The sequence below is a fragment of the Ylistrum balloti genome, unplaced genomic scaffold (assembly GCF_031769215.1).
Source record: "Ylistrum balloti isolate Yb309-2 unplaced genomic scaffold, AGI_CSIRO_Ybal_v1 Utg370234, whole genome shotgun sequence".
Lineage (NCBI taxonomy): Eukaryota > Metazoa > Mollusca > Bivalvia > Pectinida > Pectinidae > Ylistrum > Ylistrum balloti.
Genome location: NW_026782192.1, coordinates 517870 through 544229, shown reverse-complemented (window position 1 = coordinate 544229; position 26360 = coordinate 517870). Strand labels below are relative to the sequence as shown.

At 39.5% G+C, this 26360-nt stretch overlaps 3 protein-coding genes across 3 annotated transcripts; all 3 read right to left on the bottom strand.

Annotated features, from left to right (window-relative positions):
- Positions 1-2531: 2531 nt before the first annotated feature.
- On the bottom strand, positions 2532-8687 carry LOC132552058 (tubulin beta-4B chain-like). Its single transcript, XM_060216198.1, has 4 exons — positions 8530-8687; positions 6786-6894; positions 4929-5284; positions 2532-3627 (listed from the first exon to the last, which is right to left on the bottom strand). Exons 1-4 carry the CDS (start codon positions 8584-8586, stop codon positions 2809-2811), a joined length of 1341 nt encoding a protein of 446 aa, XP_060072181.1. The 5' UTR covers positions 8587-8687; the 3' UTR covers positions 2532-2808.
- Positions 8688-14474: 5787 nt separating this feature from the next.
- LOC132552055 (tubulin beta chain-like) lies at positions 14475-19201 on the bottom strand. The gene is made up of 4 exons (XM_060216195.1): positions 19092-19201; positions 16352-16460; positions 15730-16085; positions 14475-15375 (listed from the first exon to the last, which is right to left on the bottom strand). The coding sequence occupies exons 1-4, from the start codon at positions 19146-19148 to the stop codon at positions 14560-14562; spliced, it is 1338 nt and encodes a 445-aa protein (XP_060072178.1). The 5' UTR covers positions 19149-19201; the 3' UTR covers positions 14475-14559.
- Positions 19202-22370: 3169 nt separating this feature from the next.
- LOC132552064 (tubulin beta chain-like) lies at positions 22371-24429 on the bottom strand. The gene is made up of 3 exons (XM_060216205.1): positions 24326-24429; positions 23840-24195; positions 22371-23183 (listed from the first exon to the last, which is right to left on the bottom strand). Exons 2-3 carry the CDS (start codon positions 24143-24145, stop codon positions 22371-22373), a joined length of 1119 nt encoding a protein of 372 aa, XP_060072188.1. The 5' UTR covers positions 24146-24195; positions 24326-24429.
- Positions 24430-26360: the final 1931 nt, after the last annotated feature.

Below are 26360 nucleotides of genomic sequence, written 5' to 3'. Positions count from 1 at the left end.
CTCTGGACCTATACACCATTCTCTAGACCGATAGTCTCTGGACCTAGTCTCTGGATACACCATTCTCTATAATCTCTCGATAGTCTCTGGACCTATACACCATTCTCTATACCAATAATCTCTGGACCTATACACCATTCTCTATACCGATAGTCTCTGGACCTATACACCATTCTCTAGACCGATAGTCTCTGGACCTATACACCATTCTCTAGACCGATAGTCTCTGGACCTATATACCATTTTCTATACCGATAGTCTCTGGAACTATATACCATTCTCTAGACCGATAGTCTCTGGACCTATACATCATTCTTTAGACTGGTAGTCTCTGGACCTTTACACCATTCTGTAGACCGGTAGTCTCTAGACCTATACACCTTTCTCTAGACCTGTAATCTCTGGACCTAAACACCATTCTCTAGACCGGTAGTCTCTGGACCTATACACCATTCTGTAGACCGATAGTCTCTGGACCTATACACCATTCTCTATACCGATAGTCTCTGGACCTATATACCATTTTCTATACCGATAGTCTCTGGACCTGTGCACCATTCTCTATACCGATAGTCTCTGGACCTATACACTATTCTCTATACCGATAGTCTCTGGAACTATATACCATTCTCTAGACCGATAGTCTCTGGACCTATATACCATTCTCTAGACCGGTAGTCTCTGGACCTATACACTATTCTCTATACCGATAGTCTCTGGACCTATATACCATTTTCTATACCGATAGTCTCTGGAACTATATACCATTCTCTAGACCGATAGTCTCTGGACCTATATACCATTCTCTAGACCGATAGTCTCTGGACCTATATACCATTCTTTATACCGATAGTCTCTGGACCTATACACCATTCTCTAGACCGATAGTCTCTGGACCTATATACCATTCTCTAGACCGATAGTCTCTGGACCTATATACCATTCTCTAGACCGATAGTCTCTGGACCTATATACCATTCTCTATACCGATAGTCTCTGGACCTGTGCACCATTCTCTATACCGATAGTCTCTGGACCTATACACTATTCTCTATACCGATAGTCTCTGGACCTATACACTATTCTCTATACCGATAATCTCTGGACCTATACACCATTCTCTAGACCGGTAGAATCTGGACCTATACACCATTCTTTATACCGATAGTCTCTGGACCTATACACCATTTTCTATACCGATAGTCTCTGGACCTATACACTATTCTCTATACCGATAATCTCTGGACCTATATACCATTCTCTAGACCGATAGTCTCTGGACCTATACACCATTCTCTAGACCGGAAGTCTCTGGACCTATACACCATTCTTTAGACTGGTAGTCTCTGGACCTTTACACCATTCTCTAGACCGGAAGTCTCTGGACCTATACACCATTCTTTAGACTGGTAGTCTCTGGACCTTTACACCATTCTCTAGACCGGTAGTCTCTAGACCTATACATCATTCTTTAGACTGGTAGTCTCTGGACCTTTACACCATTCTGTAGACCGGTAGTCTCTAGACCTATACACCTTTCTCTAGACCTGTAATCTCTGGACCTAAACACCATTCTCTAGACCGGTAGTCTCTGGACCTATACACCATTCTGTAGACCGATAGTCTCTGGACCTATACACCATTCTCTAGACCGGTAGTCTCTGGACCTATATACCATTCTCTAGGCCGATAGTCTCTGGACCTATACACCATTCTCAGGACCGATAATCACTGGACCTATACATCATTCTCTAGACCGGTAGTCTCTGGACCTATACACCATTCTCTATACCGGAAGTCTCTGGACTTAAACACCATTCTCTAGACCGGAAGTCTCTGGACCTGTACACCATTTTCTAGACCGGTTGTCTCTGGACCTATACACCATTCTCTATACCGGTAATCTCTGGACTTATACACCATTCTCTAGACCGGTGGTCTCTGGACCTATACACCATTCTCTATACCGATAGTCTCCGGACCTCTACACTATTCTCTAGACCGCTAATATCTCCTGATCACGGGAACTATATGTAGAACAAAGCCATTAAACGGAAATTAGAACACGCAATATGTAGCCCAGGATTGTTCTTGTAATAATTTGATTTTTTTTACTTTATATCCTTTTAGACTTAGAAGCCGATTTATTTCTAGACAGAATTTGCGATGAGTTAAGGTATTTCTAAGTATTTCTGAAATTGTCAGAATTTACATTTTAATTAGCAACATTTTACCGAACTAATGTGATTACGCCCCAGCTGATGACGTGTAAGCAAAAAAAAAAAAACAAAAAAACAAAAAAACACGTAGACAAGGGTTTGGTCAGTTCAACTCCGGAATAGTTCTTTTTAACGTTGTAGAACTTGTGGTTGTTATGTGGCATTTCTTTCACTTTCGCGCGTTATTTCTCTAAAGCTCGCATTAAAAAAACATATTACCGAGTGAAAGAAACACCATATACTACCATGGATCATGTAGCTTCTATTTACACAATGTACGTTGTAGATTAAAAGTAGAATTACAAGGCACACTTTATACAGAAGGCACTAAGTCTTTATTTTGTTGTTATCACAGAAAGTAGGTCAGGCTGAGAAACGATAGTTAACAGAATGATTCCATACTTAATGGTGGCGCCTTCTAGCACTTCAATACCTTTTCATCGAAATATATTGCACATGTGAAATTGGAGTCATCACTGATGAAGTGAAAGAGAGAAAGAATAATTTATTTTCATTTACCACATCATGAACGTACATCTTTGGTCAGTTCGTTAAACGACAGTTTGTATTCATCAATAGGAAGAATATTTCAATCGTCCTCTTGTTCAATGTCGTCCTCTTCAAACTCTCCCTCCTCATCAGCGGTGGCATCCTGGTACTGTTGGTACTCGGACACCAAGTCGTTCATGTTGGATTCGGCCTCTGTGAACTCCATCTCGTCCATACCCTCACCAGTGTACCAATGCAAGAAAGCCTTACGACGGAACATAGCGGTGAACTGCTCGGAGATACGCTTGAAGAGCTCCTGGATGGCGGTGCTGTTACCAATGAAGGTAGCAGACATCTTCAGGCCACGTGGTGGGATGTCACAGACAGCGGTCTTCACGTTGTTGGGAATCCATTCAACAAAGTAACTGCTGTTCTTGTTCTGGACGTTCAGGAGCTGTTCATCAACTTCCTTCATAGACATACGTCCACGGAATATAGCGGCGACGGTCAGATAACGTCCGTGACGAGGATCACAGGCAGCCATCATGTTCTTGGCATCGAACATCTGTTGGGTCAGTTCTGGGACGGTAAGAGCCCTGTACTGCTGGCTACCACGAGATGTAAGAGGAGCGAAACCAGGCATGAAGAAATGGAGACGGGGGAAGGGAACCATGTTGACAGCCAATTTACGGAGATCGGCATTCAGTTGACCAGGGAATCGGAGACAGGTGGTGACTCCGGACATGGTGGCAGAAACGAGATGGTTCAAGTCACCATATGTGGGTGTGGTCAGCTTGAGGGTACGGAAGCAGATGTCGTAGAGAGCCTCGTTGTCGATACAGAAAGTCTCATCAGTGTTCTCAACAAGTTGATGGACGGAAAGGGTGGCGTTGTATGGCTCAACCACGGTGTCTGATACCTGTTCAAAAGACACCAAAAATAACTCTGAACGTTGTTATGTAATGTGTAGAAAACTGCATATTTTATATTGTATTAAGAAAGATTAAGGAACGTGTTTTATCCTAAATGGTTGGTATATAACACGAGTTTAATGCCTTACTACTCTGCCACGCTCCTGTAATAAAATAGAAAGATCAGATTTTGGTTCACTAAGTTCATACAAAAACAAGTTTACATTAATTTTTTTTGTTTCTAAACAAACTGTTTATTTTCCACCAAAATGGAATTTATAGCTCAAAAGTTCACCATTTGTCAGATAGCTGCAAATACCGTTATCAACAGGTTTCAGGATATTTTTGAAAGATTGAAATAAACACGGTATATATGATGGTTATATCTAAATTTCTAATTGGTCAAAATAGCGGACCGCAATTAACATTGTTATGTTTTTTTTATCAGGTAGAGTATCCAACAAGGAATAACAATGATGTGTTTTGACGAAAATAAACAGTAAAAGGGACTTGTATCTATAAAACAAAATAACGGTTTGAACTGTTAAATTGTACTACGAGGAAAGAGTATAAATGTTTGCCAGTTCTAAGTCTACATGAGACGCAAATTCTGTGTATCAGAATCAGGAACAACCTTGTCAATAAAAACACCACTATACATCATTCCTCGGCTCGGAACCTATCTCTAATCAGCTAGAAAGTAAGTATAGATTTTACTGTGTTGAGAATCTCAACTGTTTTTTGGAGAGTTATGAAAGCAGAGAATACGATTTAAAATTCAAAATGTCTTATTCTACGTATGTATATATCTGAATACTAAATTGATAAATTGACTGTACAGACGAACTTGTCTATAGAGGCCATTCAAGGGAGCAGAGAAAAAAGGCCTATATATAAAGGTGGCCTTTATATAGAGGTTCAATTACCATGAATTACATTATATAAAGAACTAGAAAAGAGGCCTTTATACACAGGTAGCCTTTATATAGAGGTTCAATTACCATGAATTACATTATATAAAGAACCAGAAAAGAGGCCTTTATACAACAGATGGATTTAATAGACAGGTCCGTGTAGTCATGGAAACGTCACACTCTAATCTTCCACTGGTTGTGTTATAATAACTAAAAGGTGACCTTGAAGTCATGGAAACGCCACACTCTGATTTTATACTGGTTGTGTTATAAGAACTTTAAGGTGCCCGTGAAGTCATCGTAACGTCACACTCTAATCTTTTACTGGTTGTGTTATAAGAACTACTTTTGTTTTTCAATAGTCATTCTGTTCCTCACACTGGACATTAACTTACCTTGGGTGATGGTACAACAGAGAAGGAGTTCATGATCCTGTCGGGGTATTCTTCACGGATTTTGGAGATGAGGAGTGTTCCCATGCCAGAGCCGGTACCGCCACCAAGAGAATGTGTAAGCTGGAATCCCTGAAGACAATCACAGCTCTCTGATTCTTTACGAACTACATCAAGAACAGAGTCTACAAGTTCAGCACCTTCTGTGTAATGTCCCTTAGCCCAGTTGTTTCCAGCACCGCTCTGTCCGAACACAAAGTTGTCTGGTCTGAAGATTTGTCCAAAGGGACCAGATCTGACGGAGTCCATGGTTCCGGGCTCCAGATCAACCAAGACAGCTCGGGGAACATATTTGCCTCCTAAAAATGAGAAAAATACAAATGGTGAATTATAATATTGCTTTGACATCACACTTCGGTCTAAATAAGTGTCTTTTGCAGGAATAACAGGGAACAACATAGACGCAAATGTCTAGGTCTTGTGTAGGAATTACAGGGGACAACACAGACACTAATGTCTAGGTCTTGTGTAGGAATTACAGGGGACAACACAGACACAAATGTCTAGGTCTTGTGTAGGAATTACAGGGGGCACCACAGACACAAATGTCTTGTTCTTGTGTAGGAATTACAGGGGACAACACAGACACAAATGTCTTGGTCTTGTGTAGGGATTACAGGGGACAATACAGACACAAATGTCTAGGTCTTGTGTAGGAATTACAGGGGACAACACAGACACAAATGTCTAGGTCTTGTGTAGGAATTACAGGGGACAACATTGACACAAATGTCTAGGTCTTGTGTAGGAATTACACAAATGTCTAGGGTGTAGGCAACACAGACACAAATGTCTAGGTCTTGTGTAGGAATTACAGGGGACAACACAGACACAAATGTCTAGGTCTTGTGTAGGAATTACAGGGGACAACATTGACACAAATGTCTAGGTCTTGTGTAGGAATTACAGGGGACAACACAGACACAAATGTCTAGGTCTTGTGTAGGAATTACAGGGGACAACACAGACACAAATGTCTAGGTCTTGTGTAGGAATTACAGGGGACAACACAGACACAAATGTCTAGGTCTTGTGTAGGAATTACATGGGACAACACAGACACAAATGTCTAGGTCTTGTGTAGGAATTACAGGGGACAACACAGACATAATGTCTAGGTCTTGTGTAGGAATGTCTAGGTCTTGTGTAGGAATTACAGGGGACAACACAGACACAAATGTCTAGGTCTTGTGTAGGAATAACAGGGGACAACACAGACACTAATGTTCTAGGTCTTGTGTAGGAATTACAGGGGACAACACAGACACAAATGTCTAGGTCTTGTGTAGGAATTACAGGGGACAACACAGACACAAATGTCTAGGTCTTGTGTAGGAATTACAGGGGACAACACAGACACAAATGTCTAGGTCTTGTGTAGGAATTACAGGGGGCAACACTGACACAAATCATAATGATACTGATGCAGTACGTCCGCAGGCTGCAGGGATGTGGTATTTGAATATATAGTTTTGAAGCAGCATTCTCTACAGTGGTAAGGAAGCCCAGCCCGACAGAAATCAATATTACATGACTATTAGTAGAACACGTTCGCAACAGTGTAGTCTGTATTTCAGTTGACTTAGGTGTAGGTGCATTATGAACACATCGTATGTAACACAACAATGAGGTACTATTTAAACACGTCGACACAATAGCTCTCACTAATGGTAAATTTTAATCGTTTGGTAATACCGCTTACGACAATACTCAGGTACTTGAAGTAAAACCTCGCGATTCTCACTTTACAAACATTTGGAAATGAAAATAGTATTGACTGCATTTGATTATACAACTAACCTGTGGCTTCATTGTAGTACACGTTGATCCTCTCTAACTGAAGGTCAGAATCTCCGTGGTATGTACCGGTGGGGTCAATTCCATGCTCATCAGAAATAACCTCCCAGAACTGAAATTTGAATGATTAACATGTATCGGTACACCGACATACCCCATGAGAAAGTTTTAAAAACTAAATACTTGTCATAGATATGTTATCACTTTAATTGATAAATTTTGCATTAATCAAGAACCATTTCATATAGATGCAATCAAACTTAACTGTATGACATAAACATACAAACATGAATATAAACATATATACCGAAAACAGGTCTGTCTGGTCACATAAAGTACATCAACCATAAAACGCAAAGGCATGTTCAGGTGTGTGATAATTTTATGTTGAAAGTATAATTTTTCGTAAGTGGTAATTTTGTATCGTACAACCAGGGACGTCCCTGGTACAACAGAACACCACACATACGGCGCTAGTTTGTAGAAACAGCCGTTGACCTACAAGATCACGCAGTCAAGCATTTAAATGGAGCCCCTTAACAGTGTGTGTGACCTAAATATGGCCCCTCACCAGCAGTCAGGTACGTGTTGCCTCAAAACCAATGATAATGAGGGGATACAACAGCTATGCTGTCCACAACCACAGAACTATGGAACATATTTTCGGTTGTTCGGTTTACTTATCAATGGATTTCAGACCACGTGGGGAAACCAAGAATACATGTCCACCTATTTAATTGGCAGCGTTTATAGCAAACTGTGTTATACATTTGAAAAATTACTTGAACACATATTTCTAAACTTTACCAACCAAACCACCCGAGAATAAACATATCTAAAACAGTGAGGTCGGTATTTTTATGTAAAATACAGTACTAACATTAATAGCACACGAGTAATTTAAAATCCGCCGGCTGGTACCAGCACATGACCTGGCCTACGATTAGGGCAGTTACGGTAGTTAAAATCTCGTGACAAAGGATAGCTCTAGGGATGATTACTATACACATTCATTCACACACATGTGCTCCATCATAACGTATAGGCGCGGAATATCCCTACTGATTCATGCGGCGCACAGCTGCCGCCCAATGACTAAGACCCTCGCTGAAAAAAGTAGTGCCTTGCAAATTAAATTTGACTGTAGGTCACAAAATTAAAGTTCTCGGACATTGACAGGAAAGTCTATCTATGATAATCGCTCCATAAGGACGTTTTACCCAGAAAATACATAAGCTTGCCGACGGTACACACGTATACGCCTACAGGAAGTTTAGTGGAAGTATCGTATGATGTGTGAGGGGCGCCAATGGGCACACGAAATTTCAAACATGCAGAAGTCATATTTGTGGAGCCGAGTTGACAAAGACTGTATACATCCAAAACAAAAACGGTAGTAATGTAACATGTAACTGAAAGTCTTAAACCCGGAAAAAAAGCGAGCACCGCGTGATTTTTACCCAAATTATGTCCAGATGGACGCCGCGCGCTGTAACCGTTTTGCACGCAACCCCACCACGTGTAGTTTGGTCACACATACACAACTTCATATAAAACCTGCACCAAACTATTGTCATTTTATCCGAGTAAGACAAAAAACACAACGAGATAATTTATACGTCGTGTGTATTCCCATTTATCTGGACCAGTTATTCCTCGGCGGCTACACCGAAGGTCCCCCTTCGTTATACTGTAATTATAATAATGACATGTTTAGAACATAGATGCCAGATGAAAGTTGTCTCACCTTAGCACCGATTTGGTTCCCACACTGACCAGCCTGTACATGAACTATTTCCCTCATTGTGTAGTACTTTGTGGTGATACAACCTTGCCTGTTGGTAAAATTCAGTTAATATGGCGGGAGGTATTTATACAGGCAGAAGGATGGAAGTTTTACTCTTTCACGCTCATCCGCAGTAACGCCGGCGTATGATTGGCTGGTTACGAAAACAGCCCTATTTTCTCTTAAATTTACACAAACAAAACATCAAAATTGTACCGCATCATCGATATCGTTTACAAAAATACATTTATTTCACTATGCTGTCCTGGTAACTATTATAATTGTTTCTGAAATGATATTTTTCGTACAAAAATCAGTTTGTTGCTATGGTGTAAGCATGTTATACTTATCATTTACTTGTTTGTATACTTAAGTATCTAGGATGAGATTAGAGTCTGTTACAGAACTCATTAAACAAGTATTTACAATTAATTATTCACGAGGTGCTAAATTCATCGGTTGTTGTCATGACAGAGTTACGGTTACTGCATTCTAACACACTTTTTCATACATGTGTAGGTTTGGTTGTGTGACGGATTTCAAGCCATTGAAGTGTACTGATGTTTACCCTATGTATCGTAATTACTGTTTGTGTATAGAGAATCATATCATCGTCATAGCTATAGGGGCTTAGCATTGCTACTGCTACAACGCTCACTGAAATAAAGGTCGTTTGTTTTTATGGCTGGGTGGGGAGGACGATGGAGGGGCGAGGTGAGAGGAGAAAATGGATTATAAAAATGTTAATGTTTTAGATAAGTTTTATATATCGTCAGTACTTAAAGACATCTTCACACACACAGTGATGGTATCAAATCGTTGATGACTGCAATCGGATCGATATTGATGCATACATAGTATGACGTCTTGTGTCTAGCACGAGATGTGTGCGTCTGCATGTATTATCGACCTGGTCACAATGTATAACTCAAGAAACACTCGTACATCAAAGATAATCAAACTCATAGAGTTGACTCAACCCTCCACATGTCCTTCAAACTCAATTACTCACCCCCTCACATATCCTTCCAACTCAATGTCTCACCCTGCCACAAATCCTTCAAACTCAATGTCTCACCCCTCCACATATCCTTCATCAAACTCAATGACTCACGCCTCCACATATCCTTCCAACTCAATGACTCACGACTCCACATATCCTTTCAACTCAATGTCTCACCCATCCACATATCCTTCATCAAACTCAATGACCCACGACTCCACATATCCTTCCAACTCAATGTCTCACCCATCCACATATCCTTCATCAAACTCAATGACTCACGACTCCACATATCCTTCAAACTCAATGTCTCACCCATCCACATATCCTTCATCAAACTCAATGACTCACGCCTCCACATATCCTTCCAACTCAATGACTCAACCCACCATGGAACCTTCACACTCGTACTACTGACACCTTACCACAGATTCATAAGACGCTTATCACTGACACCTTACCACAGATTCATCAGACGCTTATCACTGACACCTTACCACAGATTCATAAGACGCTTATCACTGACACCTTACCAGATTCATAAGACGCTTATCACTGACACATTACCACAGATTCATAAGACGCTTATCACTGACACCTTACCAGATTCATAAGACGCTTATCACTGACACCTTACCACAGATTCATCAGACGCTTATCACTGACACCTTACCAGATTCATAAGACGCTTATCACTGACACCTTACCAGATTCATCAGACGCTTATCACTGACACCTTACCAGATTCATAAGACGCTTATCACTGACACATTACCACAGATTCATCAGACGCTTATCACTGACATCTTACCACAGATTCATCAGACGCTTATCACTGACACATTACCACAGATCCATAAGACGCTTATCACTGACACCTTACCACAGATTCATAAGACGCTTATCACTGACACCTTACCAGATTCATCAGACGCTTATCACTGACACCTTACCACAGATTCATCAGACGCTTATAACTGACATCTTACCACAGATTCATCAGACGCTTATCACTGACACATTACCACAGATCCATAAGACGCTTATCACTGACACCTTACCACAGATTCATAGGACGCTTATCACTGACACCTTACCAGATTCATAAGACGCTTATCACTGACACCTTACCACAGATTCATCAGACGCTTATCACTGACATCTTACCACAGATTCATCAGACGCTTATCACTGACACATTACCACAGATCCATAAGACGCTTATCACTGACACCTTACCACAGATTCATAAGACGCTTATCACTGACACCTTACCAGATTCATCAGACGCTTATCACTGACATCTTACCACAGATTCATCAGACGCTTATCACTGACACATTACCACAGATCCATAAGACGCTTATCACTGACACCTTACCACAGATTCATAAGACGCTTATCACTGACACCTTACCAGATTCATCAGACGCTTATCACTGACACCTTACCACAGATTCATCAGACGCTTATCACTGACACCTTACCACAGATTCATCAGACGCTTATCACTGACACCTTACCAGATTCATCAGACGCTTATCACAGACACCTTGCTACAGATTCATCAGACTCGTACCATTGATGGTTCACCGTTTTAATAAGACTCGTGTCTGATGCTTGTTTGTGTTAGACACGTGCCTCATGATAATTTGTGTTAGACATGTGTCTCGTGCTGGTTTGTGTTAGACACGTGTCTCGTGCTCGTTCGTATTAAACACGTGTCTCGTGATCGTTCGTGTTAAACACGTGTCTCGTGCTCGTTCGTGTTAGACAGGTGACTTTTGTTGTCATTCTGTTCAGTTAGCGTGGAGATACCATCAAACTTATTAAACAGACGAGCCGTAATGACCGGCTGTCATACCTGCTATACAAAAACGGTCGATAGAATGACCTCATCTAGGACGATCAAATAATACAAGTAAGAATAATCATGGTAACATATGGAATTCATCAAAAATCAAATGTTCTCTCTGTTGTAATATCAAATATAGTGTATAATACCTGACTCACCACATAATTGTAACCATTTTTGTCTTAACTGAAATGACTTTGAAAGTAGTTAACAGGAAATAAAACACTACTGTGGTGATATAAGGGATCAGAATTACCCGGTACTCTATCAGCTATAACAGAGTGTGTAGCACAAGCACGTCGTTTGTGGTATAGGGGGAGATAACTCGAAAAGAGACAATCATTGGTATGGGTAGCTTACCAATGTGTAGGTCCTCGGTATTTTATCATCACAGTGTTTATACAATCCAGTCATATAGAGACGTTGTAATACCTGTAATTAATTTCAGGAGGATCTTTTCCGATATTTTTGGTACATCACATTGACAGTGTCTAAATTTCACAGTGACTTGTAGAAGGAATTACTTTATGTATATAACTTAGAGGAACCCTTAAAGGAGAAACTATTATATTCATTTCTTTCTAAGATAGAACCCTTTAAGATAAAAATAAAAATGAAAAAGGCTGTAGACTTGAGTTGTTGTGACCTTTGTACCAGTTGACCTGGGATACTGTTGCTGAGCTAGAATTTCTGTGGATCGATATGGATTACAGTGTGACTCAGACATAAGTATCGATTTTGAACTTTATCCTCTCGGTTGACGTTGAGACAGTCTGTGTTATTATATATATTATGTTAAGATGTATGTGTAATGTACCTATATAAAGACATGACTTGACAACTATTTTTAGCACACAAAAAGGTAGAATAAGATAGATACACGGGAAACTTTGTAGTGTGTCTGTGACATATGACTAAGATAGATAGCAGTATACAAACATTCAGGTGATACGGTTAGGCTCTCGACTCCATGGCAAACAAATTTATTGTCTATTTATGGTAACACAAGTGTGTCTCTATAGTAACGTTTGTGTCTCTGTGTGGTGACATTAGTGTTTCTGTATGGTAAGATTTGTGTCTCTGTATGGTGACATTAGTGTCTCTGTATGGCAACATGTGTGTCTCTGTATGGTAACACTAATGTCTCTGTATGGTTACATTTGTGTCTCTGTATGGTAACACTAATGTCTCTGTATGGCAACATGTGTGTCTCTGTATGGTAACATATGTATCTCTGTATGATAACGTTTGAGTCTCTGTATGGTGACATTAGTGTCTCTGTATGGTAACATTTGTGTCTCTGTATGGTAACACTAATGTCTCTGTATGGTTACATTTGTGTCTCTGTATGGTAACACTAATGTCTCTGTATGGTTACATTTGTGTCTCTGTATGGTAACACTAATGTCTCTGTATGGTTACATTTGTGTCTCTGTATGGTAGCATTGTGTCCCCGTATGATAAACATTAGTCTCTCTGTATGGTAACATTTGTGTCTCTGTATGGTAACACTAATGTCTCTGTATGGTTACATTTGTGTCTATGTATGGTAACATTTGTGTCTCTGTTTGGTAACATTAGTGTCTCTGTATGGTAAAATTGAAAGTCTATGTATGGTAAACTTGAAAGTCTGTGTATGGTTAACTTGAAAGTCTATGTATGGTTAACTTGAAAATATGTGTATGGTAAGCTTGAAATCTATTTATGGTTGATTTGAAAGTCCGTGTATGGTAACCTTGAAAGTCAATGTATGGTAAACTTGAAAATCAATGTATGGTTAACTTGAAAGTCTGTGTATGGTTAACTTGAAAGTCTATGTATGGTAAACTTGAAAGTCCATGTATGGTTAACTGGAAAGTCCATGTATGGTTAACTTGAAAGTCTATGTATGGTAAAATTGTAAATGTAAATCTACAATTCATTTTTCCAAATTTAGAAAGTGAGAATTTCTGGAAATGACACGAGTCCCATAGATATTCAATGAGTACAGAGACTTGCCTGTAGATTGGTTATTGCAGTGGTGTTTCTGTATGGTAACAACAAGCGTCGATGTTAGAGAGAAGCTTTTTCTCACAGTATACCATCTTCAGTGTTTACGAATGATAAAGGTTGGGTGCCAGTTGCTCAAAGCTTGGTTATATTTAATCAGTCGTTAGTACAAAATGTAAATTGTTGCCATTTTAAAAAGGACTTTCAAAGCAAAGTTGACAATCTTTAAACTATCATATCCGATTTCTCTTAACATCAAAATCTACAGCTTTTATGTAATAAAAGGTTTTAAAATGTTTTGTACTTCACAAAGCTGCAATTTTTCTGGAGTGCTGGCCATGTATACAAGACAGTACAAAATCACAGCAATGTCGGTCACGTAAATAGATTTGTGAACAACTTCCTGTTGGACGCATGTTGTTTGAATGATACAAGGAGTGTTTACAAGGTGTGCAAAACAAAAGTCATCCACAGATCTTACATATATATAGGAGTACAATGGAGACACTAAATAGACCTGCTATCGATTACAATGCTTGATCATTTCCTTTCTGTCCCGTCTGTTCTTTTCTGTGAATATTTTTTTTTATTTTCCTCAAACTTGGAGCCTCTCTTGACGCCTGTCCTTTTATAACCCTCGTTATCACGAGAACGTAAAACCACATAAAAGTAACACATCGATCAACTTCCAATACATATTCCTCGTCAATATTACACATGTACAGGATTATTGTGTGTTGTTTGTATCTATAATTAGTACTTTTAATGTAAAGTTAGGCAGGGACCAACGAAATGCTTATAACAAGGTTCGACTGTATGTAACAATGACTCTGTTGATGCAGACAATGTCACGTGACACTTGTAATGTACTAGTGGTAGGTAAGTGTTACACCGTCTAAGTTCCTTATTACTCTGTATCCGTCTGTCGTACAGTAATGTAACTCGAGAGCCTGTAGTAGTCGCTGGTATATTTCCTGCTAGTCGGTGAACAAGAAGAGTATAAGAGTCCACGTGTCAAATGTATGAGAAAACCTTCAACACAAAAAAGAAACTAACAAATTTTAAAAAGTCGTTACGATTTTAATGTTTTGTTTATAATCAATAATAGGTTATTTCCTCAGGAATTTAAATTATATTTTCCCGTTCATTCTAAAAGATCCTCTTCTTCCTCCTCGAAGTCTCCCTCCTCGTCCGCTGTAGCATCCTGGTACTGTTGGTACTCGGACACCAAGTCGTTCATGTTGGATTCGGCCTCTGTGAACTCCATCTCGTCCATACCCTCACCAGTGTACCAATGCAAGAAAGCCTTACGACGGAACATAGCGGTGAACTGCTCGGAAATACGCTTGAAGAGCTCCTGGATGGCAGTGCTGTTACCAATGAAGGTACCAGACATCTTAAGACCACGTGGTGGGATATCACAGACAGCTGTCTTCACGTTGTTGGGGATCCATTCAACGAAATAACTACTGTTTTTATTCTGTACGTGTAAGAGTTGTTCATCAACTTCCTTCATGGACATACGTCCACGGAACATGGTGGCCACTGTCAGATAACGTCCATGACGAGGATCACAGGCAGCCATCATGTTCTTGGCATCGAACATCTGTTGGGTCAGTTCTGGAACGGTAAGAGCCCTGTACTGCTGGCTACCACGAGATGTAAGAGGAGCGAAACCAGGCATGAAGAAATGGAGACGGGGGAAGGGAACCATGTTGACAGCCAATTTACGGAGATCGGCGTTCAGTTGACCAGGGAATCGGAGACAGGTGGTGACTCCGGACATGGTGGCGGAGACGAGATGGTTCAAGTCACCGTATGTGGGTGTGGTCAATTTGAGGGTACGGAAGCAAATATCATAAAGAGCCTCATTGTCGATACAGAATGTCTCGTCCGTATTCTCTACTAATTGATGGACCGAAAGTGTAGCGTTGTATGGTTCTACAACAGTGTCAGATACCTGTGGAAAAAAACCAACACAAATTTTGTCAGACACCTGTGTAAACAAATGCCATCTTACTTTTGAAATCTATCATTCAAATGCTTTATAAGGTTTATCAATTTTAATACAAGTATTTATATTTTCTTTGATGTCACGTTTTTTTTCCCTTTAACATTTCCACATACAGTCAAATTCCTTTATCTCGAACTCGAGATAACCGAGTGTTCGATTTAAATGGGTCTTCGAGTTATACGACTTCGAGATTACGGGCTTCGACTTTATTTTTTAATCCATTTTATTGTTTTGTCTCTAAGTTGTCATGAAAAAGTATTAAATAATAATGATATAATTAATTCAATTGATAACCCTTACTTTTGGTGATGGTACAACTGAGAAGGTGTTCATGATCCTGTCTGGGTATTCTTCACGGATTTTGGAGATGAGGAGTGTTCCCATGCCAGAGCCGGTGCCACCGCCAAGAGAATGTGTAAGCTGGAATCCCTGAAGACAATCACATCCTTCTGATTCCTTTCGCACAACATCAAGAACAGAGTCTACGAGCTCAGCACCTTCTGTGTAATGTCCCTTAGCCCAATTGTTTCCAGCACCACTCTGCCCGAACACAAAGTTGTCTGGTCTGAAGATTTGTCCAAAAGGACCAGATCTGACAGAGTCCATGGTTCCGGGCTCCAGATCAACCAAGACAGCTCGGGGAACATATTTGCCTCCTGCAATATGAAACAAGACTTTTTGTTGACAGCAAGCAAAGTATACACATTATGTTATTCAAAATAAATACAGTAACATTACAGTTAAAACAAATTACTTATTGAAAAAAATCTACAATATCGAGTGATAATTTCTGGATTGAACAATTTAATGTGAGAACGATGAGAAACATTGAAGTTGAAACAAGTTCCGATATAATTAAGATCTCACTAAGGACTGTATTAGAGTGGAACCTGTTACTATCTGTAGAATGTTTGTAACCTACCTGAGGCCTCGTTAAAGTAGACATCAATACGTTCTAACTGTAGGACATTATCTCCATTGTAGGAACCAGTAGGATCTATACCGTGTTCATCAGAAATCACCTCCCAGAACTGTAACAGAGGTCACACAAGGTCAATGTAACAGAGGTCACATAAGGTCAGTGTAACAGAGGTCACACAAGGTCAATTCAAAATCAGGACAGTAGTAGATTGATCAAGTTCTAGGACAGCTCTGTAATGTTAATTTTGGTAATGGCAGAGATAATTAAGTTGGTTATGATAGTTTTGAAGTTAAATATCATGAATATTGTTAAAGTGCTTTTTTCTGGTGGAACTTGCGATGCGATCTAAAACAGAAGATTCTGCATTAGGAATATAGTTGCCATGGTTTTCTGATTCAGACTTGCTCTAAATATGTTAATTATGAATAATTTAAGAAAATGACACATTTCCTATAAGTTGTATAAATATCGATAACTATAGATTTGATACTGTACGATAAATACTCCTTAGTTGAAGTATAAATGTTGGTTTTAAAGAAGTAAATAATCAACATACTGTTTTTAAAACTGTTTATATTATAGAACTTGTAAAGACTATAGGTCTATGTGTTATGGAAATAGACACTACAGGCAGGTGATAATGATATGCAGACCATTTAGACTGACGACTAGAGGTCAACAGGTCATTGTGGTATTTCCATCAGACCCCAGTTGTTTAACGCTTCAACGTTTAACATTAACCAGCAGTTCGTCAAAAATTTGAATTGGTATCATTGACAAAAAGGGCTTTCAAATCAAAACTGGCATTGGAAATACATTAATTAGACACGTCACAACAATGCTACAGCTGTGAAATGAGAAAAAATGCTCCGAATTAAGATTAAACTGTTTTCAGGAACAACCAATTATAACTCTAACCAGGCGTTAAGAAAACTGGGCAGTAGTCGTCTCTGAACCAGTGACGTGGCGGCGAGTATGGTGTTTCTTTTGACACTTTCATAAGTCTTTTGACTTTACGGAATTGTTTGAAAAAAAAAATATCAAATGCCTTTCGTAAAACAAAGAGCACGGCATGAACAATATGACCTTGTTTATCCTCCGATAAACAAAGGAATGTCTGACACGACCAATCCTTTTATCTCTAATAAAATTACTTGGGGGTTTGGTGTGGAACGTGAAACAGAATTTTGTATGTAAATATTCGACTAAACATAATTATAAACATGGCTAATATTCAATTACAGGCTCTAAGCCACGATACAAGTCACTTTTGTATTGAGAGAAATAAAGGAAAAACGCATATAGTGACATGATTATGTAGATATAGGCGAACCTCTTTATCTCGAACTCCTCGGAACCGTGGGAAAATTTCGAGGTAACCGAGTGTCCGATTTAAGTGAGTTCAAATGAAAAGCTTCGAATTAAACGGGGTCGCCGAATTATACACATTCCAGATAACGAGGTCCCACTGTCTACATTGAAATGCTATTATCTGAAGGAAATCCACGACCAAACTATGTATTGTTAACCCTGTAACTGAACCTGAAGTAACATTTTAAAACCAAGCAGCATTTTTCAGACCGTGAGGATACGGGTATTAACTTCCATGGACACGTCTTAAGCTTATTTATCAATGGGTATTTTTAGTATCACTTTGAGAAAGTTGCTGTATAATGGAAATTTACCATAAGTACGTATAATGGAGATTTACCAGTAATTCACGGATAGGTTTTAACAGGGTCATCCTTGGATATTCTGAGTTTTTTTTTTTCTTTGTGATTTGTGATAAAAAGCTCTGTCACTTGAGTATGGCGGTATCATTGCTACGTTATATTATTTGTTTGATGAATTTTACTGTTTTTAATCATGCGCATTAAACTATAATATCTAGCATCACTGAGACAAAAGTCTGGATTTGAGATTCTGTGTGTCTAAATAGTTTATTATGAAAATAAACATGATCATATCACTGACTTACAAGTACATATTTGTCTACTTATCTATGTTTAAACCGAGGAAGGCGTGTTTGATAAAATTTGGACTGGAAGTCCGTCACTCTGCAGTATGCGAGCCGGGATACACATGTGCTACCAACATCCCCAGCATTGGCAGTCTTCCAGCCTAATCTCTGCATGACTAACAATGCACATCTCCTAGGTTTCTATGCCAACTGCGTATATGTAAATGTGTGAGTGACCTCTGAACTCCTAAAAACACGCCATATGTTCAGATTTTCATTTTAATTCAAACCATATGATAATGTAGTGCGAGTTTTTAAAATATCTCCTATTCAAACATTTAATGTGACAATGTCTTTACATAGCTAAATATTCAAGAGTTTGAATTGAACGAAATATCCGAAACAGTGGTAGCAGCTGGTCGGCCCGGTCGTGGCTTCAAGTAGATATGTATGTACATATAGTCTATGACACGTATGTTATTAATAGTATCACTCACACGCGCTGCGTCACTACCGAAGTTTACTACTGAATTTAAATATTTCTTCTCGTTTCATGTATGGTGATTATCAATCATTTAAAACTTTAGAGAAAACAACAATCTTATAATTTTCTTTTGTTTGTTATCAAATATGTTAAAGTAATTTTTTATAATTTTGTTGGAAATCACATGATTTCATTTATGACGCCCATCAGTTCGTCGTCGCCGGTAAATTGTGAAAGTAACATGTGAATCTGTATTACCATCGTTAAACATTTCCTAACTGAAATAATGTTCTAACCTTAGCTCCGATCTGGTTTCCACATTGGCCGGCCTGTAGGTGAACTATTTCTCTCATCTTGTTAGTGTGGCTTCTCTGGTCGACCCCAACAGTGTAATGGAACTGAGCATCCGTGTAGTTATACATACACCTTGAGGAAGTCACGTGGCCTCCTCACTCAGAATCCTCCGCAGGAGTCGTATCCCATTGGTTAAACAATAAAAAGTTCACAACTATTTATTTAATCATTATTTTGTTGTTCTTATATCAACAATCCCGAGGAAAATAGAATTTGTTTGGTTAGAAAAAACAAACAAGTTTGTATGACACGAGGTAAAAAAAAAGTCATTCTATAGTTAATAAATAGGTATGACAGAATTTGACACACATGGTTACCATGGTATCGCTGACACGTGAGAGTACGTGTGTATTTGATATTAAATGATACACATAGTAGTACTGGAATGTATATATGTAGATACGAATATATACTTGTAACTTTCTGTGACCATGTGTTCATACAAAAATGGCATAAAATCAAGCCAAAACTCGGCGATTCATTTTTGTGTGTGTATCATAACTTTTAAAGTTTTAAATAAAATTATCGAAAACGACACCAAAGCTGGGTCAGTTTTATTCCCAGAGTCAGAGAAATACACAGAATAAGTTACATCTATGATCAATGGACACGATTAAGGACACAAAGTGGATTATCTTTATGGCAGACAGAAGAGGAAGCAGACAATGCGTCATCTCTGTGGTTAGAGATGAGGAAAATATGAATAGAGCGATCTCATTGTTAAAGACGACGAAAGACAGACACTAAATCATCTCTATGGCTAGAGACGAGGAAAGACAGACACTAAATCATCTCTATGGCTAGAGACGAGGAAAGACAGACACTGAGTCATCTCTATGGCTAGAGATGAGGAAAGACAGACACTGAGTCATCTCTATGGCTAGAGATGAGGAAAGACAGATTCTGAGCAATCTCTATAGCTAGAGACGAGGAAAGACAGACATTGAGTAATTCCTATGGTTTGAGACGAGAAAAAATAGACACCGAATCATCTTTATGGCTAGAGACGAGGAAAGACAGACACTGAGTCATCATATGGTTAGAGACGACGAAAGACATGCACTGAGTCATCGCTATGGCTAGAGACGACGAAAGACAGACACTGAGTCATCGCTATGGCTAGAGACGACGAAAGACATGCACTGAGTCATCGCTATGGCTAGAGACGACGAAAGACAGACACTGAGTCATCTCTATGGTTAGAGACGAGGAAAGACAGGCACTGAATCATCTCTATGGTTTGAGACGAGGAAAGACCGGCACTGTGTCAACTCTATGGTTAGATACGATGGCAGACAGACACTGAGCCAACTCTATGGTTTGAGACGAGGAAAGGCAGATATTGAGTAATCTGTATGGTTAGAGATAAGGTTAAATATAAACAGAGTCATTGCTATGGTCAGTGACTGGGAAAAATACGAATTAGCTCATTAAGGAATAGGAAAGACACAAATTGTGTCACCACTGTAATCAGAAATAAGATTAAACGCTCTTTTACGCTTAGTCTAGTTCATAAGTAGGCGTTTGTGTGACTGAAATCTTGCGCTTGATCCATTTCTTTCATTTGAGATGAAAACAACACAAGTTATCAGCTCAAAATCATTTAAAACTCTAACGAAAGTAATGATAATAACTGTTTTAGTCAAATACTTCTAACTCATTGTATGCCTCTCCTTGTACCCAGTGATACCCTGTGTGTTCCCTGTATCCAGTGATACCCTGTGTGTTCCCTGTACCCAGTGATAACCTGTGTGTTCCTTGTACCCAGTGATAATCTGTGTGTTCTCTGTACCCAGTGATAACCTGTGTGTTCCTTGTACCCAGTGATAACCGTGTATTCCCTGTACCCAGTGATAACCTGTGTGTTCCCTGTACCCAGTGATACCCTGTGTGTTCCCTGTACCCAGTGATAACATAAATGTTCCTTGTACACAGTAATAACCTGTGTGTTCCCTGTACCCAGTGATAACCTGTGTGTTCCCTGTACCCAGTGATACCCTGTGTGTTCCCTGTACCCAGTGATAACCTAAATGTTCCTTGTACACAGTAATAACCTGTGTGTTCCTTGTACCCAGTGATAACCAATGTGTTCCTTGTACCCGGTGATACCCTGTGTGTTCCCTGTACCCAGTGATAACCTGTGTGTTCCCTGTACCCAGTGATAACCTGTGTGTTCCCTGTACCCAGTGATAACCTGTGTGTTCCCTGTACCCAGTGATACCCTGTGTGTTCCCTGTACCCAGTGATAACCTAAATGTTCCTTGTACACAGTAATAACCTGTGTGTTCCTTGTACCCAGTGATAACCTGTGTGTTCCTTGTACCCAGTGATAATCTGTGTGTTCTCTGTACCCAGTGATAACCTGTGTGTTCCTTGTACCCAGTGATAACCGTGTATTCCTTGTACCCAGTGATAACCAGTGTGTTCCTTGTACCGGTGATACCCTGTGTGTTCCCTGTACCCAGTGATAACCTGTGTGTTCCCTGTACCCAGTGATACACTGTGTGTTGCCTGTACCCAGTGATAACCTGTGTGTTCCCTGTACCCAGTGATACCCTGTGTGTTCCCTGTACCCAGTGATAACCTAAATGTTCCTTGTACACAGTAATAACCTGTGTGTTCCCTGTACCCAGTGATAACCTGTGTGTTCCCTGTACCCAGTGATAACCAGTGTGTTCCCTGTACCCAGTGCTAACCTCTGTGTTCCCTGTACCCAGTGATAACCTGTGTGTTGCCTGTACCCAGTGATAACTTGTGTTCCCTGTACCCAGTGATAACCAGTGTGTTCCCTGTACCCAGTGATAACCTAAATGTTCCTTGTACACAGTAATAACCTGTGTGTTCCTTGTACCCGGTGATACCCGTGTGTTCCCTGTACCCAGTGATAACCTGTGTGTTCCCTGTACCCAGTGATAACCTGTGTGTTCCCTGTACCCAGTGATAACCTGTGTTTAAGGACTCGGAAAATCTTAAGTATCCCTTGCAGAACGTCTGTTTACTCATGCACAACTCGACAACAATCAATTTTGTTAATAGGCCGTACTTTATTCCAGTCAATTTAAGAACATTAAAATTGTCGGTCTAGAATTTACCATGAGACAATTTACTGTTTGATTGAAAATACAAGAAAGCAGTAGCATGTTGTGTTTTTTTATATCTAGAGTTATTTTAATAAGTAATCCAGAAGAATAGGTTTACAATGTGTTTACTGTGATAGTGAATCATGCTTCTTCATCTTCTTCTTCATCATACTCTCCCTCCTCCTCGGCGGTAGCATCCTGGTACTGTTGGTACTCGGACACCAAGTCGTTCATGTTGGATTCAGCCTCGGTGAACTCCATTTCGTCCATACCCTCTCCAGTGTACCAATGCAAGAATGCCTTACGGCGGTACATAGCAGTGAATTGCTCAGAAACACGCTTAAATAGTTCTTGTATGGCGGTGCTGTTACCAATGAATGTGCCTGACATCTTCAGACCACGTGGTGGGATGTCACAAACGGCTGTCTTTGTATTATTCGGGATCCATTCAACAAAGTAACTACTGTTTTTATTTTGTACATTAAGGAGCTGTTCATCAACTTCCTTCATGGACATGCGTCCTCGGAAAATGACAGCAACTGTCAGATAACGTCCGTGACGAGGATCACAGGCAGCCATCATGTTCTTGGCATCGAACATCTGTTGGGTCAGTTCTGGGACGGTAAGAGCCCTGTACTGCTGGCTACCACGAGATGTAAGAGGAGCGAAACCAGGCATGAAGAAATGGAGACGGGGGAAGGGAACCATGTTGACAGCCAATTTACGGAGATCAGCGTTCAATTGACCAGGGAATCGGAGACAGGTAGTGACTCCGGACATGGTGGCGGAGACGAGATGGTTCAAGTCACCGTATGTGGGTGTGGTCAACTTCAATGTTCGAAAGCAGATGTCGTAGAGAGCCTCGTTGTCGATACAAAAGGTCTCGTCAGTGTTCTCAACAAGCTGATGGACGGAGAGGGTGGCGTTGTAAGGTTCGACCACGGTATCAGAAACCTGTAAAGATATAATTGGAGATTACTTAACCTTTATGCTGAATCAGGATTAAATAGCAACAGCCTATCACAGGAAACCCGACAGGTATCAAAAACACTAAAAAGAAAATCCTTGAGGGGACAATCATCAGATATAACTTTTATGACGATCAGCAAATCACGAAATTATAAAATACAAATTTATTGAAAAGCCAAGTAAAGTATTCAGTGATTAGTAAAAAGATATCCAAATAAACGGTTTTAAGTTGTAAAAATTCTGAAATATTTATTGATAAGCAGAGGAAGGCCATATCAGAATCCATTACTAAGTAGAAAGGCATTAAATATGATTCCTTAGACAAATAGAAACTGGACAAATACGAATTCACAGAAACACCGACAATAATCAATTAATCCAGTGACAAGTCGACAATTACCATATATGGTTTCATTGGCAAGAAGATATTCGCGACATACTTATTCAAACAAAATTTGAAAATTTTAAGATAAAAACCCATTGACAGAGTGAATATAATAAAAATTATATTTAATTTAAATACTTGTAAATGGAAATATTGAATTAAGATTATGTGTGTAATTATTTACTATACACGGGAAATTCAAAGTCTTATGATGTTTGTGATACATGATATATTACATAGAAAGACAATTCCGAACCTTTGGTGATGGTACAACAGAGAAGGTGTTCATGATCCTGTCGGGGTATTCTTCACGAACTTTAGAGATGAGGAGTGTTCCCATACCGGAGCCGGTACCACCACCAAGAGAATGTGTAAGCTGGAATCCCTGGAGACAATCACTACTTTCTGATTCCTTTCGCACAACATCAAGAACAGAGTCTACGAGCTCAGCACCTTCTGTGTAATGTCCCTTAGCCCAATTGTTTCCAGCACCACTCTGTCCGAACACAAAGTTGTCTGGTCTGAAGATTTGTCCAAAAGGACCAGATCTGACGGAGTCCATGGTTCCGGGCTCCAGATCAACCAAGACAGCTCGGGGAACATACTTGCCTCCTGGAATTGCATATTCAGGGATCAATGTTCACAAAATTTCCTAAAAGATGATTTCTATTGTTTGGGAGTTTGTGTTCAAACATGTAATTCTTATCACTTCTGTATCACTTTTTAAAACCGACAATATTACCTGTGGCTTCATTGTAGTACACGTTGATCCTCTCTAACTGAAGGTCAGAATCTCCGTGGTATGTACCGGTAGGGTCAATTCCGTGTTCATCAGAAATAACCTCCCAGAACTGTAATTGACGAAACAAACCAAATACATCAACTTTGAATTATGTATGTTGTGCAGTATTTCATGACAAACGTTTTCATTGGGCACCCTAATGATTCCTGAATTATCGTCGTAGCAATTTCATATGACTTTCTGGTATATTCCATGAAACACACTTGGATTACAGGTTTCATACAAGATTTGTCCGAGGATCATCTTGGGATCATATCGATTCAAATAACATTAAAATTAAAATTGATTTTGCATTATAAACAACATTTTAAGACAATAGATTTAGATATTTGGTTACAAAAAGTGGAGACCTCATCTTATCGGAGGAGTAAATCTAGCTACGGGAACTGGCGAAATATGGAACAGCTAGGAAAGTATGACGTCATTCTACAGCGGAAAGTGTTGAAATGTTGTTGTAATATTTGTCGTCTCGTACTGTGTAATGGGACGGCGATAGGCAAATATAGATATAGATACTTCACACGTTCAGAGATAGATTACAATGACGTACAGAGATTGACAATGTACTGACGGAATAATACTGTTTTTAAATTACTCATCACTGAAACAGCCTATCATTAAATAGTTTAGGTGTATACCGAGACAGGCGATCACGTGACGTGTTGGCGTTAGAAGTGCTGCAGTGTATCGATTTCTGTACGGGATGACTGCAGTATCACGGTCGGAGGCTGACACTTAATCTGTCAATAACTCTAATCACTTTTTACAAAATGACAGATTTTGCGTTAACAAAGATAATTATGTATAATGACAAGTGTTACAGACCAAACCTTAAATGTCTGCGCGAATATGAAACTATGTACATCATCCGGGCTCTTCACCACTCGACCCCGTACTCTATGACAACACATATAATAGCCTTTCAGCCTCTCTATTAACTATTCAAGGACCTTTGGAGCCATCGTGTTCCCCGGTGCACACCATGCCGACAAAACCTCATCAAGTGACCTTGCCCTTTATAACCAGACAGGCCTCCGTGCTATCGTACACACTTCCGATACGTTTCACCAATACTGCTGATTATATGTTAACTTTTACACTGCTCGGACAGTTTTGATTAAAACAGATGCCTTTTGGTACCGTTCAATGAAGACGGAAATTAAACAGGAAATGTGGACCAGACGACATCATTTTTATAAAATACGGGTGTGAAGAACAGAAAAATCGATGAAAACACAGCACACGTCCGTACACACACCCAAATATAACACGACGCCCAGAAGCTCTTATAGAAAACATCTTCTGATTATGGACAGACACCAGAAAGGTCGGATAATGATTCTACAACAGTTATCTCTACAAATTTCTCCTGTAATATCAACTTTCAAGGTGTAAAATAACCTAATAACGAGCCGGTTATAGATATAACACCAAAGCCGGGACAATAATTCTACTACTGTTATCACTACAAATTTCTCCTGTAATATCAACTCTCAAGGTGTAAAATAACCTAATAACGAGCCGGTTATAGATATAACACCAACGTTAGCCGGGACAATAATTCGATCCCAAAGTAAACCGTTGTTACGATGTCAATACACATTTACTTCTACACCAACAATTCAGTGACATGTAGTGATTTCTACATTAAATAGATAATTATTCACATCACTAAACTGTACCATCTATAGAACAGAGAATGGCGGTACATTTTTCTTAGAAACAAAAGACTTATAAAACCTGTTGTTAGAACCTCTGACGATAATCGAAATGACAAACACTGAACACGTTATGATTAAAGATAGTGCATATGGCGAGAGGCGAAACGTGATCAATCAACACTCTCTTTCAAACGAAAGAAAAAATGTCTATTAGATAAATTAAGGAATTATTACACAACATTTAACAAAAAACTCTATTGAATATTTAACACAGTTGATGACGTCATCAGAAAATGGACAGATGGCGCTATGGG

Excerpts from the sequence above, each read along its gene's own strand:
- LOC132552064 (XM_060216205.1), bottom strand. The coding sequence starts at position 24,145 with ATGGACTCCGTCAGATCTGGTCCTTTTGGACAAATCTTCAGACCAGAC. Across the intron at positions 23,184-23,839 it reads CTGTTGTACCATCACCAAAG|GTTTCTGATACCGTGGTCGA; the intron begins GTTCGGAATTGT and ends ATATCTTTACAG.
- LOC132552055 (XM_060216195.1), bottom strand. The coding sequence starts at position 19,148 with ATGAGAGAAATAGTTCACCTACAGGCCGGCCAATGTGGAAACCAGATC. Across the intron at positions 16,461-19,091 it reads GAAACCAGATCGGAGCTAAG|TTCTGGGAGGTGATTTCTGA; the intron begins GTTAGAACATTA and ends CCTCTGTTACAG. Across the intron at positions 15,376-15,729 it reads CAGTTGTACCATCACCAAAA|GTATCTGACACTGTTGTAGA; the intron begins GTAAGGGTTATC and ends TTTTTTCCACAG.
- LOC132552058 (XM_060216198.1), bottom strand. The coding sequence starts at position 8,586 with ATGAGGGAAATAGTTCATGTACAGGCTGGTCAGTGTGGGAACCAAATC. Across the intron at positions 6,895-8,529 it reads GGAACCAAATCGGTGCTAAG|TTCTGGGAGGTTATTTCTGA; the intron begins GTGAGACAACTT and ends TTCAAATTTCAG. Across the intron at positions 5,285-6,785 it reads GTACTACAATGAAGCCACAG|GAGGCAAATATGTTCCCCGA; the intron begins GTTAGTTGTATA and ends TCTCATTTTTAG.